Source organism: Dendropsophus ebraccatus, chromosome 1 (assembly GCF_027789765.1).
Source record: "Dendropsophus ebraccatus isolate aDenEbr1 chromosome 1, aDenEbr1.pat, whole genome shotgun sequence".
In the NCBI taxonomy this organism is placed as follows: domain Eukaryota; kingdom Metazoa; phylum Chordata; class Amphibia; order Anura; family Hylidae; genus Dendropsophus; species Dendropsophus ebraccatus.
The window spans coordinates 120,090,083-120,107,117 of record NC_091454.1 but is presented as its reverse complement, the minus strand read 5'-3'; the positions used below and the strand labels follow the sequence as shown (position 1 = coordinate 120,107,117).

General features: G+C 41.7%; 1 protein-coding gene across 2 annotated transcripts in view; it reads right to left on the bottom strand.

Moving 5' to 3' along the window:
• Nucleotides 1–17,035, bottom strand: part of RELN (reelin) — a 524,687-nt gene that overhangs the window by 182,731 nt on the left and 324,921 nt on the right. For both annotated transcript variants that reach the window (XM_069977829.1, XM_069977836.1), the window contains exons 14-19: nucleotides 16,086–16,294; nucleotides 14,109–14,237; nucleotides 12,250–12,359; nucleotides 4,461–4,527; nucleotides 1,312–1,545; nucleotides 533–694 (exon numbers count right to left, since the gene is read on the bottom strand). In XM_069977829.1, the coding sequence (XP_069833930.1) occupies nucleotides 533–694; nucleotides 1,312–1,545; nucleotides 4,461–4,527; nucleotides 12,250–12,359; nucleotides 14,109–14,237; nucleotides 16,086–16,294 (911 nt within the window). The remainder of the gene's footprint in view (nucleotides 1–532; nucleotides 695–1,311; nucleotides 1,546–4,460; nucleotides 4,528–12,249; nucleotides 12,360–14,108; nucleotides 14,238–16,085; nucleotides 16,295–17,035) is intronic.

Sequence of the window (17,035 nt, the reverse complement as noted above, 5' to 3'; positions counted from 1 at the left end):
TTTGAACCACATTGTAAAGGATTAACGTGACTGCCCAGTCAGGAGCTCAAAATGATAGAGGAGCTCCTGGATAACCCCTTAAAATGCAGCATTCTGCTCTTTTCCCTGCCAATGATTCTTGTGGCCCTGTGCAGTATTATAACAGCAGTCACAAGAGGCTGCTTTCTTTCCTGTTGTTTTTTTTTTTATTATTACATAGGGGGATGCCTACATGGGTGATTGTACCTACTGGGGAATTTACTACCTGGGGATTATTTACAGGGGATACCTAAATGGGAAGCTAAATACCAGGGGGTTTACCTACAAGAAAGAAACCTGCCTATCAAGGAGACTACCTACAGGGTGAGATAGCTACATGGGTATACTACCTACTGGGAGGCCTACTTACACAGAAAGGCCTAGCTAATACTAAGCTGAGGAGGAGCAGGGGAGATGTCCAATAAGGCATGGCAGGTCTAAGGCATGGGAGCCCTAGACAACATGTAAACTATGTTGAAGTTCATTGGCCGCATGAACATTTGCATCTACATACCTTGGCTCATGATAATTAAGATAAGAAAAATGCTCTAGCAACTTCCAAGTAATGCCATTGTCATGAGAGTAGTGGAGTAAAACACCTTCTCCTGGCTTGTTTGGGGCCTTGCATGTACTTAAGACAGATTTGCTTCCAATCCGTAAGGTAAACTGAAGGAATCTGTGGATAAAATTCTTAAAAACTTTAGTCCATACATTTTGTCCGATCATTTTTTTTTATATCTTAAGGGTTCATGCATATGCACTTTATGAAAACGCACTTATTTCAAGCCAAGGCCCCATATACTACATTGATGGGTCTCTAATTTCAGTTGCACTGCTTATATAGGGGAATATGGAGACCGCATACAGTGTAAAAAGGGGTTCCTAGATGTGTGAATACTGACCATGTGTCATTGTTCAGAATCCCTACATAGGACTTTTCCATATTTATGAACTTATATGAACAACATTTAAGATAATTTAATATTTCAGCACAGCAAATAAAATTAGCAAATATATTGGTCAATAACAAATGTTTTAAAAATAAAATAACTGCTAAATGTTTGTCAGATCAGGAAAAATATATGTGTCTATGTCTGCATGACATTTACAAACCTTACAATGGCATTTTTGGCTTTTTTATTTGAAGTACTACCTCCTCATGTTACCAGGACAAAGCATCCACCTATGATTACATATTAGATTTTCTTTCTTGTTTTTAAATAAAAAGGCTAAACTATAAAGCACACATTATAAAGCAATTATAATTAATTTGGGGCTCTCCTACAAACTCACCTGGACTGTGAGCTATCGAGAAAAGTAGTAATGAGCTGTCTTCTCCCATCTTTATTAAAAATCAAAGCTTTGCCACTAGCAAGAACACCACAACCAAAACTAACTTCAGCACCACGGATAGAGTAGAAATTGTGGTAAGAAGAAAGTCTAGAGCTGGTGAAGCTTTCTGAAATAAACATTGGGAAAGTCTGTGAAGCCATTTCACAAGCTGGTCCGGAAAAACCAGGCTCACACCTGTAATATTAAAAAAATGTTAACTGAAACATAGTTATATGATATTGACACATTTTTAAAATGTTGCCTCTATGAAAATTGCATTTGTGAGTGTTGTGCAGTATGCTAAGCATATAATAAGTATATATCATATTGCTAGTATGAATTATGTCACAGGAGGTAAAAATATGATGGTCCAGATTTATCAATCTGTGTGAAACAAAAACAGCTTAGATTGAGCTCAGAAAAAAAACGTGTTAAAACTGCAGCAGGTTAGGGGATCAGATAGAAGCAGAATCCAACTCAAAACTGCTGAATCTTCAGGGTACACATACGAATGAAAAATCAGTTGCTAATGCTAGGTGTAGGGGAGCTCTTGGCAACCTACACCGCTATTTGACACTACCTGTGATATGCAGGGAAGAGTACTTTACAGGTAGCAAAGCCTAATTTAGCAAAGGCATGCACAATGTCGGCCGATCCTTGATTTAAAATGTGACAAAACATCCTGATAACGATAGTGACCACTCTGTCCTATGGGCCACCCGGGCAGCCCCTCCTGCAGCTTCACGCAACATCCACAGCCAGCTTGATTTATTTGCATGTAATAGCACAGACAGTGAGAGGGAAAAAACGAGGAGGAAGCAAGCGCTGCCTTGACAGGTCGGCGGTCACTTGCTCCTAAATATCGGGCCTAATAGACTGCCCTTAGGGTGATGTCACAAGGCCGATAATCATTGTACATGAGTGCCGATTTGCTAGATCAGCGCTCACGTAAAGAGCCTATTACACAACTTGAGAATCATCCAGTGTTTGGCTGAGCTGCCTGTTACTGGACATCTGGGGAGCCTGACTAGGTAAATTGAATCTTTATTACTTTCTTTACACTGTTGTCAGCCATAGGAGTCTCAGTAGGGATGGGAGTGGGGGTCGTGGTCAGAGGGTTAGGGTCTCTGCTGACACCCCCACACATTGACAGTAGACTAAATGCCAGGGCCTCTGGTTTCTGCTCAGTGAATAATTTTTTTTAACTTTACATGTATCACAAGTTCATTTAAACATTATTATGTTTCATTTACTGTTTTTTGTTCATGTTTTTTTATTTTTTTACTTAAAGGAGAACTCCGAGCAAAATGTATTTTTTGATATGGTATTACATAAGGAAAGTTAGACAAATTCCTAATATACACTAATTATGGGAAATGTGCATAAAGTGCTATTTCCCTCAATTTAGTAGATCAGGCAGGCTTTAATTTTTCTAAAAAAAAATGTGACATCACAAAACGGTGTAATTTATATGAAGTGTCCAGCGGGCGGAGTATATGGAGAAATTACATTGTATGAATACACACAAAAGCTATTGTGGCCGACAGCTATTGTGGCCGACCTATCCACATCACAAGTGCCAGCAGCCCCATCCACGGCACAGAGCCCCTAGCTCACCCCCTAAAGACCCCCAAGGTACAGCCCGATCCTGTATGCAGCGGGGTGAACGCTGCCATACCTTAGTCCCCACTGTGTCTCTCCCACCGAAGAGAGTCAAGTACTGCAGCGGGAAAGGGGAGAGAGAAAGTGGGGAGACGTTGATTCACAGGAGGTGATTCTCCTCCTGTTCGTGCGGCTCGGATGCCAAGGGGAGGAGGTTAAGGGAGAGCTTGGTGGTCTTTAGGGGGGGTTTCACTGGTCTGGGGGCTGCTGGTGCGGGGGGGGGGGGGCAGCTGGCACTTGTGATGGGGGTAGTTTGGGGGTCTTCGGGGGGTGTTCACTGGGGGGCGGCCAGCGCGGGGAGGCAGCTGAAGGGGGGCAGCTGCACCACAAGTGCCAGCAGCCCCGTTCTATGTGCCGTTGACGGGGCTGCTGGCACTTTGGATGTGTTTGGGGTGGCTCAGGGTGAAGTTTGGGGTCCTTGGGGGGGACAACTTTAACACTACAGGCCGGGGGGAGGTTGGGGGGGCCACAATAGCTGTATTCTGTGAATAAAGCATAAATAAGTCCCTAGTTATTCTTACAATGTAATTTATCCATATACTCCGCCCCCTGCTGGACACATATGAATTACACCCGATTCATAACGTCACAGTTTTTTTTAGAGAAATTGAAGCCTGCCTGATCTACTAAATTGAGGGAAAGGATATACTATTCTTTAAGGGATAGTATATATAGTATACAGTATATAGGATGTTGGGTAGAACTGAAGTAAGTATATTAGTCTGGCCCTCGAAAACCATTCCAATTTCTCATGTGGCACCATGGGAAAATGAATTGCCCACCCCTGCTCTGTGCAGCACTGTATATATTAGTCATATTTCTAAAATGCATCAATTTTAAATTAGGTGCCAGAATGTTTCCGAGTGCCCATCCTGTCCATTCCCTGCTGTTTATAACTATGCACTGGGAGATGGAGCTTCCCACTTCGTCTCCATAGCTTCCATCTCCATCTTCCATCAATTTTATGTCTGAATAGTTAAAACATATATTCATTTACATGCAGCAGATGCTGACTTTTTGTAATGTATAATTTTGGCACTTATAATCTTTGTAGTAGCTTCATCTACTGATCAATGGTTAAATATTTAAACCTGATGTTAAAATTTTAATCCCACCCTTGCATACATGTGCATACATACATTGTAGCAAACATACAGCTTAGCTTTGCTTTTCGGTACTAATATGTAATCAAACACAGATTACAAGATAAGTGTCTATAAACATTGAGGAATCACACCTCCGGTGCAGGACACCATAGGTGCCTGGTAAATGTGTGCTTTAAACACAGATGACAAGAATAATTACACAATAAAGAACACAAAAAAAATCAATAAAGTGAAATCTCATCACTTCAAGATAAAGTGTCATGTGGGAGGTCTGACCTAGACTGCAGTAATAAGTACATCCAGCACCAGATGAGGTATTTACAAGATATATATGACACTTACTTGCATCCAGTTCTTGTACATTGTCCTCGGCCAGAGCAGAATTTCAGACAAGATGGTCCAATATAAACTGTAACAGAAATTTCATTTACACGTCAGTTGATTTGTGGAGAGAGAACGGTGTACTCTGATTACAACCAGTAAAGTGTGAGAATAAATCTATGATGAGGTGGTAATGGAAATAAATTTGGTAGCCCTCTAACACAGATCCCATAAATATCTGCTTAGCACACTATTGACCTTTCCAAAACCTTAAATCACAAGAGATATTCATCTCTATGCTATCAAAGGTGTATGGCATGTGAACAGCCAGTGGGAGGTTTGTACAGTATAAAGCAAGGATGTCCAATCATGCACCATCTTAAAGCCCGTATTCCACGGGTCGTTGGAGGAGCAAACGAGCGATGTCAGCGATCGTTTGCTCCTCGTTCGCCGCTCGCTGCCGCCGCTATTCAGCGCGGCTGCAGCGAGCAGGTGAGTGCGGGAGGGGGCGGCGGGGAGCTGCGGGGGGGCTGCCCGGGGGATCGCTAGATCGTCCGGGCAGCCCATAGGATATAGCAGCATCTGCTGCCGACGCTCCTATTCAACGGAGCGACGGCAGCAGATCGCTGCTATATCAGTCGCTTGTTTTTCAACATGTTGAAAAACAAGCGACTGCAACGATCAGCCGACATGAACGATGTCGGCTGATCGTTGCACTCTATTCCACGGAACGATTATCGTCCGTAGCGGTCGATATCGTCCGAAAATGAACGATAATCGTTCCGTGGAATAGGGCCTTAAGGGCCACATTTGCAGAGGCAAAGTTGTCTGGGGCCACACGTTAAGGCTATGTTCACACATAATATTTCTGTCAGTCCTTTGGTCAGTGGTTTTTCAACCAAAACCAGGAGTGGGTTAAAAAACACAGAAACTGAAAATCTTTCCATTATAACTTTGCCCTGTCAGTTCCACTCCTGGTTTTGGTTGCAAAACGACTGACTAAAAGACTGATGTAAATACTATGTGTGAACTTAGCCTAACAATTAAATAGATTTTTTTTGTATTTAGCAAAGCCTTATTTTGCATCTATAGGTTCTCATGTTATGTTATTTATAGATGCAGCATAGGGCTTTTCAGAACAATTGTTCAGAGTCCAGTATAAGTAAGTGCACAACCCATACTGACAGCTGTGTACCTCACAGAGGTAAAATCAGGCTCCTCTCCTCCATGCCGTGCTGTCCTGGTCAGTGGTGATTCTATCCATAAGATGGCCAACATGGAGGAGCATGTGACCATGCCCCACCCCCCGTGTCCTTTATAGGAATACACAGGCTCAGTGGTGGACACTGGAGGCAGGGCATGATCATATGCTATAGTACTCCATGTTGTCCATCTTATGAACAGAATCATCACATAGCAGAGCAACACAGCCTGGGGGAGAAAAGCCTATGAGGTACACAGGGAGTTGCAGTCAGTAAGTGCAGCGAGTATACTTACTAATACTGTACACTGAACGATTTTACTCTACAGTGTCCAACACCTTTAACTATATGGCTACATAGTCATGGCCTTTGATTGATAGATCTTATTTAATTGTAGCTAACAGCCATATAGAGTTAAAGAGGTACTCCGGAACTTAAAAATCTTTGATACTGTGCTGTCCTTATATAAAACATAATAAACATCTTATTCTTACCTATGTAGAAACCACAGTAGAATAAAGAAACAACGGCAACTCACCACACTGCTGAATCTCCTTTTTTGATGTTGGGTGAGGGAGGACAAACACACGTGCGTGCATAAACAGCCACGATCACTTCGTAAGCTAGGCACTCTTCATCTGGCAGCAGCAGATAAACACCCGGGGACACCTGTGGTGTCTCTGGGCCCCCCCCCCTGCCACATGTGAGTCAAACTTGTCTTGGCAGTGACAGCCTGCTCAGCCACTCACTGACTGAGAAGGGACAGGACTGTGGCAGTGATTGACTGAGCCGAGATGTATTTATCTCAGATATGGCGGTAGCTGCGGTCAGCAGAGAGACCTGTAGACACCACAAGAGGACACTGTGGGAGAGTAGTGAGGTATACATAAGCCGTTTATTATGTTTTATATAAGGGCAGCACGCCAGGGCCGTAGCTGGGGGGGGGGGCAAAGGGGGCAGCTGCCCCGGGTGCCGAGACCAGGGGGGGCATCATCACAGGGAGCAGAGAGAGGATGACAGTAGATGAGGCAGCCTGGAAGCGTCCTGCCCTCTGTCAGTGTGAGGAGACAGGGGACGATTTTACTTCATCAAAAGAGGTATTTCCTATACTGTACTGTCTCCTGGCTGCTGATTAGCTATAATTTGCGCAAAATCGCGATTTTTCGCAAATTAGGGCTAAACAGCAGCCAGGAAACAGTGCAGCAAAGTTACTGTGTAGATGGTGAAGGACCTTGACATGTGACTATGAAGTCACCGCAGGTCCTGTATGTACACTGCACTATGGAAGAGGAAGAAAGAAGATACAGGTGTGTGGGAAAGGGAGCACAATCAGGGGTTCACAGTCTGGGGAGGGGAGGGGGACAGGGGGGTACAGGGTGACACTTGTCTGGGATGGGGGGCACACAAGAGAGTGTCCAGTGTCTATTTAGGGGTCTGGTCTGGTTGTACATTATTCCATACTTAACTCCTTAATAACTGCCCTATCCAAATATCACATTTATATAAACCTTACCTACTATCTGCAGGCGTAGGGAACCCTGGCTCTCCAGCTGTTGCAGAACTACAACTCCCATCATGTCTGGACAGCCAAAGTTTTAGCTTTGACTGTACATGTATGATAGGAGTTTTAGTTTTGCAACAGCTGGAGAGCCAAAGTTCCCTACGCCGATCTATAAAGCACCTGTACCTGTCATTTTTCTAAATTATTTCTATTTTGAATTTGGTGATGGCATACCTTACTGGAGGTGTTACTGCTGTTGTCTCCGCTGCTGAGTGGAGTTGATGGAACCTCGGGAAATCCTAAGTTCTATAGCTCGAACATTAACGAACATGCCGCATTAGATTGCTGATGCCTTCCTGGTCTGTGGGGAAGGAGGAGACAGCCCGGGTACCACCTGGAATTCCGGGATTCAGCCTAGGTAATAGCCGGGCAGTCTCCTCCTTCCCCACAGACCGGGAAGGCATCAGCAATCTAATGCGGCAGGTTCATGAATGTTCGAGTTCAATCGAACCTAGGACTTTCACGAAGTTCGATCAACTCTATTGCTGAGCGTACCTGTGCATTAGGAGACGGCACCATAGAATCACATTACACTGGGTGTCACACTGGAGATAGATCAGGAAGCTTTGCCTCCTAATTCACAGGTACAGACAGCAGGGAGCGGAGACAACGGCGCCTCCTCAGGTACAGACAGCAGGGAGCGGAGGCAATGGCGCCTCCTCAGATACAGACAGAAGGGAGCGAAGGCAACGGTGCCTCCTCAGGTACAGACATCAGAGAGCAGAGACAACGGCGCCTCCGTTAAGGTACTTAGGGACCAAATTTTAAATCCATACACTTCATAAAGGCTACAAACACACTTGGGGTATCCGAGTCTCACTGCGGATCCCAGCCCTATACATTCAATGGCAGACAAACATGCAGCCCGCCCCTTTAACCCGCCGGCTGCCGGAGACTATACATTACCGGGCCCCGCTCCTGCTTGCTTCGGCGGTTCCTGGCAAGTCCCACCGCAGTGCACTGATTGGCCAAGCGGGACGTGAAGACACCGGGAACCGCCAAAGCAAGCAGGAGTGGGGACCCGGTAATGTATAGTCTCTGGCGACCGGCGGGTTAACGGGGCAAGCTGCGAGTTTGTCTGCCATTAAGTAAACAGGGATGGGATCCTTAGCGAGTTTCGCTGCATATTAGCAGCGAGAAACTCGCTGCGGATACACCAAGTGTGTTTGTGTGTGTGGGGGGGGAGGGGTCGGGGCAAATTGAATCTTTGCCCCAGGTGCAGGAGAGCCTAGCTACACCTCTGCAGCACACTATTAAAATACTAAATTACATAGCAAAGACCTATACTGTATCTATAGGTAACCTAGACTAATGCGGTACAGGGTTTTGAAAAATAATTTATTATGCTACTTCTCTGCCCCTTCAAATTGGAGTTGAAGAATCCAGATACTGTAGCTTCATTACTGAAGTTTATCTCATGTATGCCATATAGATGTGTATACTGTGGAGCAACCCAACACAATCTAAATCAATCTGTGTATTTAAATCAGTGATAAATGAAATATTCAGATATAAACTGATCTAGCAAACTGCACATAGAGTTACATGATTGTCTGTGTGTCAAAAGAGCTGATGCCTTTTATTGAATTCACACACCACCTCCGTAATCAGCAGCTCAGCTGGCAGCATGATATCAGAAGCCAGCAACAGACACATTGTTGCTTTACCTCCTGTTGTTACATTTCCCTCATAAACTACTAAAGTATTAAACCATGTGTTGCATGAGAATTTATTAAGATTGTGCAGTCTGTCGTGAATGTATGTTTAGGTTAACTATTCTATTCACCATTTAGGGACTGAACTGCAACCTTTTAATACAATGCATGCTAGAGAGCTTTGTTTAGATAGCTGCGAGAGCTTACCTCTGTTTTTCTTTTTAATTTTTATTACTTTTGATCAGGTCAGAAAATCAGTAAGGAAAACAAAGCACATCTATTGCTTATACCTATTATTATATACTTTAATGTGCAAGTCTTGGGGGTTCAGGGACCAATGGGTTTTCATCGCATTCTCAGGAATCTGGGTTTATCTCTCTTGCAGTAATGGCCAGTAAAATAGAAACAATATAAAGCCATGATTTTATGGCATTTTCAAATTTATTTCCAGACATTTTATTGCATGGGGCTATGTTCTCAAAGTTTTTTTCAGACATTTTTCTTTTTGTTTGTGGTCTATTTTGTCAGCTGTTTACAACAGCAAAAAATGCTTAAAATACTGTGGAGGGAACATAGCCCTAGGTTCACATGTAGCATTTTTGTCAGTATTTTAAGCAAAAAACAGGAATGAAACAGATGAAAACTCTAAAGAAAAGGTTTGCACTCAAAATACTAACCAAAATATTACGTGTGACCCCAACCTAATTGTAAAAGAATATCATCTGCAATAGAATATATATTTGAAAATTTTGATACTTTACGTTCTTTGATAGCTTAAATAAAATAGTTTAAAGCGTACCTATCATTACAACAACCTTCTACTTTAGCAGTGAGAGAGAAGATGAAGGGGCAGAGCTCGGCGGAGTTCTCAGCCCCTGACCCCCACCATTACAAACCTCTGACATGTCACTAAGACATGTTAGAAGTTTGTTTAAATGATAAGTACACGTTAACAATATTTATTTAATATAACTAAAATTATAGATCCCCCTTAATCTAACTTATTAAATTTGCTTCTTACTGCTGATAAATGCACACTATGAGTAGTTTGGATGCATAGCAGTCCCTAAAATGGACATCCTACTTAGGTTTTTATATCTGTTTCAAACAGTATCAATTCATGTGTTACCTGCCCATTTCAAGACCCTCCAGTGAGCAGCCATGTACTTCATCTGGTCGGCCTTACGACGAAGAAAGAGCAGATGTATCAGACCTTTAATTATATCTTGAAGCTGCAGTTCATGCTTGCTTGACTGGTCATGTAACACGTGGGTGATGTTGGAAAAGGTAGCTTCTCCCTCTAATCTTTTCCTGGGCTTATTTTGTCTCACACATGCTATATATTTGGGACAAATGAATTCTTAAACACAAAATTTCATCTGAGCCAGGTCTGATGACACCCCTATTTGGCCACGCTGCTTTTCCTTCCGGCATGTCTCCATGCACCTTTCTGGCATGACGTAGAACCCCTACCATGCGCCTCCAGCATGTGTTGCCTCAGGGCACCTTGCCTTTATTAGAATCCCAAGGGCTGCCTCGTCTGGGCTTTCCCTCTCATGGGACCTAAAGAGTCACTGTCGTGAAATTTTTTTTTGCTGCGTTCATTGTTCTCCTATGGAGAGAGCTAAATAAAAGACCAAAACAGGGCAACAAAGAATTAATCTACAAATACCTCACCCTGTATCTCCTCTGACAGTCACCAGGACTGCTCTGAGCTCTGATTACAGCTGTCACCCAGCTCCATGCCTGTAATCCTCTGTTATCAGCTTTCTGCTGCTGGCTAACTCCCTCCTTCCTCCTCCCCCCTCCCCTCTCTATAGGAACAGACAGAGTGTGACTTATGCAACAAGTCACAATTTTCAGATTTTTTGCAGTGGATGGAAAAGAGGAAGAAGGAGGGGGGGGGGCTGGGAAAAGGCTTTTTAAATGCAGATAATGGCATATTTGGCTAATAAACCAATTACAAAGTTTCTTAAATTCGCCTGGACTATTGATTTCTGCAAAAAAAAATAAAAAAATACGACAGTGACTCTTTAAGTCCTTCTTCCATGCTACTGTGTCTCAGGGGGCCCTGACTTTGACAAATGATTCCTCTACCATGCACCTACTGCAATCTCTCTGCAATGATACCTGAGCCCCTTTCTTCAGGAAAGCTTAGTCTTTGAAATTCAGCGAGGAGCAGATACAAAACATTTGTAGTCTTACGCATGGTCTTTCCATGGCCTTGGATGCAAAGAAGAGGAACCATACAAATGTTATCCATGTGGTATCACTGTCCCTCTGACATACATTGCCTTTGGAGATTGCTGGAAAAGTGGTTCTGGCGAGGGAAGTATCCTTCACACTTGGTGGGATTGCCCCATAATTAAGACATTTTGGGATCAGGTTTTCCAGGTATACACCGCTTACTCTGGGAAGCACATTGATAACACCCTCCAAGTAGCCTTGCTGAGTCTCCTTCTGGAACCCTTGTCAATTTTTAAAAAGGGTGTATTGAGGAACTTCCTGACGACCGCACATCTAGTCATACCCAGACACTTGAAGACTGATGGCATAATGCCATCAGTAGTAAATAATAGCGGAGGATCATGGTCATAATGAGGCATACTTGAAAGTATGGAAAAGTTGAATCCTGTTAAGCTATTCACCAGTGCTTCTACCTCTAATGCATTAGCTTCTGTAGTTGTATTTCGTTTAGGACTTCAGACTCCTGGGGAGGCTTGGAACACCTCCGGCGAAGAGGGGAGTCTTCCCTACAATTCAGATCTTTTATATTCTTTTGATACATAATGTGTGCCATTCCTACCCATATCTCCCCATCCCCACCTACTTTGTCTCTTTTCTCTTCTTTTCTTTAATACATGATTTTTTTCTGCTATTTCATGTCACATACTGCTTTACATTCTTTTGGCATATGGTATGTAGTAAACAATACAAATGTCTTGTCATATTTTTGCATTATTGTTGAGCTGTTTGTATCTTATTATTACACAACAGTATTGATTGATTTGTATTGCCACATAAAATGTTTAATAAAAAATAGAATACACATTTCATTTATTGGGCATTTATCTCATTAAGGGTGTGTTCACACATACAGGATCCTTAGCAGATTTGATGGTGCAGATTCGATGGTGTGTTCAGTTACTGCGGATCCGTGCCATCAAATCTCCTGTGATACGGTACATGTGAAGCTGCCCTAAAACATTATAAAAGTTATGCTTTGGACCACCCCTTTATTTAAGAGATAAATTAAGGTGCCTACATTTAAATATATCCCTTGAGGACCAGTTTACCATCAACGATGTACTGAAGAGCACAAGTGAAAAATAACTGCAACCTTTTAATACCAGGATTTCATATTATGTTTAATAAAATACATTAATACTAACTGTTATCAAGTGCCCACATGTTCCCAACAACGGGTCCATTCTGTCTCCATCGTAGTCTTGTGTCTTTAGTAAGTGCTGCATTTGGAAGAGGGGTTGTAATCCTACTCCACCTAAGTAATATAAATATCTATATTCATAATTCTGCCTCAAAATCAAATCATAATTAGACTAAGTAATTTGACAGAATACATGTTAGGGCTATGTTCCCAAACATTATTTTTGCTCAGTATTTTTGTCAGTATTTTTCAGCCAAAACCAGGAGTGGATTGAAAAACAGAAAGGCTATGTTCACACACTATTAAAATTGAGTGGATGGCCTTCATTTAATGACAAATAATGGCTGTTATTTTAAAACAACCGCTGTTGTTTTGAAATGACAGACGTTATTTGCCATTAAATGACGGCCATACACCCAATTTTAATAGTGTGTGAACATAGAGTTTCTGTTTTTCAATCCACTCCTGGTTTTGGCTGAAAAATACTGACAATACTGTGTGGGAACATAGCATAAGGAGTTATCAAGTGTCAGAAAAACATGACCAATTTCTCCTGTCTGCAGTTCAGGAGTGGTTTGCAACTGAAAACTGGAAGAAAGTGTCAAGACTACTACTTCTTTAAACTATAAGTAGTTAATCTGCCAAACTATGGAGTCCCAAAATCCACATGATATTAAAACAGATCTGAGACAAGGAGTAAGAATACACATAATTATAGACTATAACTAGAGATGAGCGAACCTTGAGCATGCTCGAGTCGATCCGAACCCGAACTTTCGGCATTTGATTAGCGGTGGCTGCTGAAGTTGGATAAAGCCCTAAGGCTATGTGTAATACATGGATATAGTCATTGGCTGTATCCATGTTTTCCAGACAACCTTAGAGCTTTATCCAAGTTCAGCAACCCTAGCTAATCAAATGCCGATCGTTCGGGTTCGGATCGACTCGAACCCAAACCCGGTTTGCTCATCTCTAACTATAACTCATATTTATCAAACTGTATGAAACAAAAGCTGGTGTAATTTGCCACAGCAACCAACCACAGCTCAGATTTTTTTTCACCAGAGTTTGTTAGGATACCAAAGTTGAGCTGTGATTTGCTGATATGTTCAATTTACACTAGGTTTTGTTTACACAGATTGATACATATGGGCCTATGATCCCACTGTATATTGATGCCAGCAAAGTAGAAAGGTAAACCCTGCAAAGTAAAGGTTGTCTTTTTTCCTTCTGCCTGTATTTAAAAATGCACAATATATTCAGGGGCAATCATACAAATTGCCTTGAAATTTTTTTTATACATAACAAATCAACATACATATAAATATATACTGTACATAGACCACTATAAGAAAAAGTCCCTGTAAGGGGGTTGGTTTAAATGTACCCCTATGGCCTCCAAACAGCCTCATTGGCTCTGACACATCACTCACATTATTGCAGTCTGACAAATTGGCAGGCCCCTTAGTGATGTGCAGTACTGCAGTGCCACTTCACAGTGGATGATGATGTGGGATGATGTGGGTATATTATGATCCACCCCTGCCCTGTAACACTGACAGATAGATTTCAAGTAAACCAAATATGTCAATTTCAACAGGATGGGATGACAATCTTATGTGTATACGGGTGGTATAGACTGATGGCAGTTGTCGAAGGAAAGAAGGATCAGGCATGCTGGATTCCATGGGAGATAACCCACTGACAAAGTTGTCTGAAAGTTGCTTATTCCCCTCTCCTTATTGAAAATACATAAATACTCAGCTGAACTGAAATGCATGTGTATATGGAAGCCAGGAAGAAAAGCTGCTGGCTAACAATGCTGACGTTATTTAAAATATAAAGTCTCCAGTTTCTTCTTACCCACTGTAGTTATCGGATGAATATATAGTGCTGTGTGGAAGATGAGGTCCAGAACAAAGCTCAGGCAGACATTCAGAATGCAGCAAGGACCAGCTCCTGCCATGATTCGTTGAAAATTCCAAACTAACACTATTAACAGATAAAACAAATACATAAATAAAAAATAAATAACAAAATAAATTAGAATGTAAATATATATATAATTAAGCGTAACCCTATGGAAGCTTTTCTATTGTTGGCTGATCAAAACGTAGATGCCGTGCGGAAAAGGCCTTAATGGACTTGAGGCCTCTAGTGACTTTCTATAATTAGTGCTGCATGTTGTAGATGTGCTGGAGAGAATGTTGGTGTGAATGGGGTGTGTGAGTGGGGTCCCCTGCCTGGGGAAGATGCAAATTGTTGATCGGGTATGTAACAGAACGTACTGATATATTTATACAAGATATATTTTTGTGATGACTGTGTTTTCTTGTTAAAACATGTGACGGGGAAGGGACATGTAGTCCTAAGGGTTGGGGGGAGGGGGAAGTTGTGGGAGGGAAGGGGTGGAAGGGTTTGTTGTAAAATTGAAAAATGTTTAATATAATAATATCTGATAAAAAAATATATATATATATAATTATATAAAGAAGTCTTAAAATAGCAGTATGTTCACACAGCCTAAAAAAAATGGGCACATTACAGCCATAACTTTGAGGTCAAAATACGTCCATATTTTAAATATAATAATGCAATCCATTGAAGTTAATGGGAAATTGGACATCAATGCATATATTGTATTGAATATTATCCATAAAATAACAAGCTCTTTATCTACAGATGTAATTTAGCAAAATATGGCCATATTTTCACCTCAAAATGGCACACAGTTGTTTGTCTTCTGCAGAAAGCTGCAGCTCAAAACTAGGGGAGGGATGCTGAATTGATAATATTAAGTATGAAATGAATTGTTAGTCTCACCATGGGCAGCAACATATCAAAAGATATGTTCATGTGGAATACCCCTTTAATGCTCCTTTTTCTTTTGATTGATGAGCTGGAGTTTTTGCATTTTGTTTCATTTTTGGGAGACAGGGTAAAAAATGTGGGCATTGTGGTGATGTACAGTGATGTTCACTGTATGGTTAAATATTGTTCTAAATTTAAACTTCGAGCCATTAGGGATGTTATGCAGGTTTTTTTAATATAATAAAGATGGAAACTTCCCCCACCCATTTTTACCTCTGTTTCATCATTTTTCTCTGAAACAACAATCACAGCTCTAGTTTAATTTTATCATAGGTTGTGGAAAAATTAGAGAGTGTGAGCTTTATGCTGCGTTTACACGTAACGATTATTGGCCCGATTAGAGATGTCGGATTTACGATTTTTTTTTTATAACGATCAGCGTTTAGATGGTACGATATATCGTACGGATATTCGCACTGCGATCGTTTTGCGATCGTTTAAGCCTATCTCACACATTGGTTAAATCGGCGAACGACTGTTCACACGGAACGATGTGCGGATTTTTTGCGTACGATGAACGACGATTTGCTGACCTGATGAAAGATCACGATGTACGATTTATCGTGCGTCGTTCGATCGTTCGCTGCGTTTACACGTACGATTATCGTTCGAATTTGACCGTTATCGCGCAAATTCGCACAATAATCGTTACGTGTAAACGCAGCATTAGACAGCTTGCTTAATTTAGGCCCACATGTGAATCCACCCAAAGGCTGTTTCTGCTGTGTTTTTTTTTTACCTAAAAAGTTCCAAGAAGATGCTTTTTGCTTTCTATCTGTTTCTTTTTTTTTTTTTTTTTTTTTGGGGGGGGGGGGGGGGGGGGGGAAGTTCTTTTAGCTGTTTTTTAGGCTGTTATTAAACCATCAGGATTAATTAGTAAAATACTTGTGTTTATTCCCTCTAATACAAAGTCTACAGATATTCAGCCACTCTAGCAACAGTACTCACATACATAGAGAGGAAGGTTACCTGTTTCCAGGTTGATGTGTTCCACATCCAAGATTAATAGAAAACTGTATCATGTGGGATTCAGTTGAAGGCAGAACAGGAAGCACATGGAAAAAGTCCACAGCCCAAACATTTAAGTTGTGTCCTCTGTGACTATTTTGCTTAAGACAAAACTTAGTGGCAGGAGTCTGAAGTTCCGGACTAATAATAGTAGAAACTAAAGATGGTGTCTTAAAAGAAAAATACATTTTAAATTAAATTGAATTGTAAACTCTAGTCAAAAGATTAAATGCAAGTAGTGATTGTAAATAGGCTCTTTTATTATTATAAGTGAGAAGCATAGTTAAAGGAGAAGTCCAGTGATTTTTTTAAATCTGTCAGGCATCAAGGGCAGGGGGTAACATAACACACAATCACTACTTGCCTCTCCTTGTGCCTTTGCAGTGCTGGCTTGGCACCCTGGGGCCCCCGCCAGGGTCCAGATCTCCTTTGACCAAAACATCACAACCCAGTTGCTGGATTGACCGCTCAGGGACCAGGGTCAGGTATTTTTCCCTCAGTCCTGACAACATCGGAAGTCGGGGGAAATACCTGTGATGCGGTGCTTCGCAGGCATGGGGAGAGGTAAGTAGTGATTGGTTATATTTCTCCTGCCCCTGCCAGCTGACAGATTTTAAAAATCCCTGGTCTTCTCCTTTAAAAAAGTTTTTCAATATAAAAAAAACTACAGTCTGTAATGGCTGCAGCCCAGCATTGCTACTCCTATTTGCTTCTTCTGGATGACCCACTTTGTGTTCTGCTGATGACATGTTCAGAATGACATGTGTCATCAGCAGAGCAGAGAGAATGTCATCCATGGAAAGTAAACAGATGCAACATGATGGTATGAAGCAGTGGAGTTGGACATAGAAAGCAGAATATGTGTGAGCATGGTGTATTTTGTTATTTTATAACCATTGAAGGCTACAATT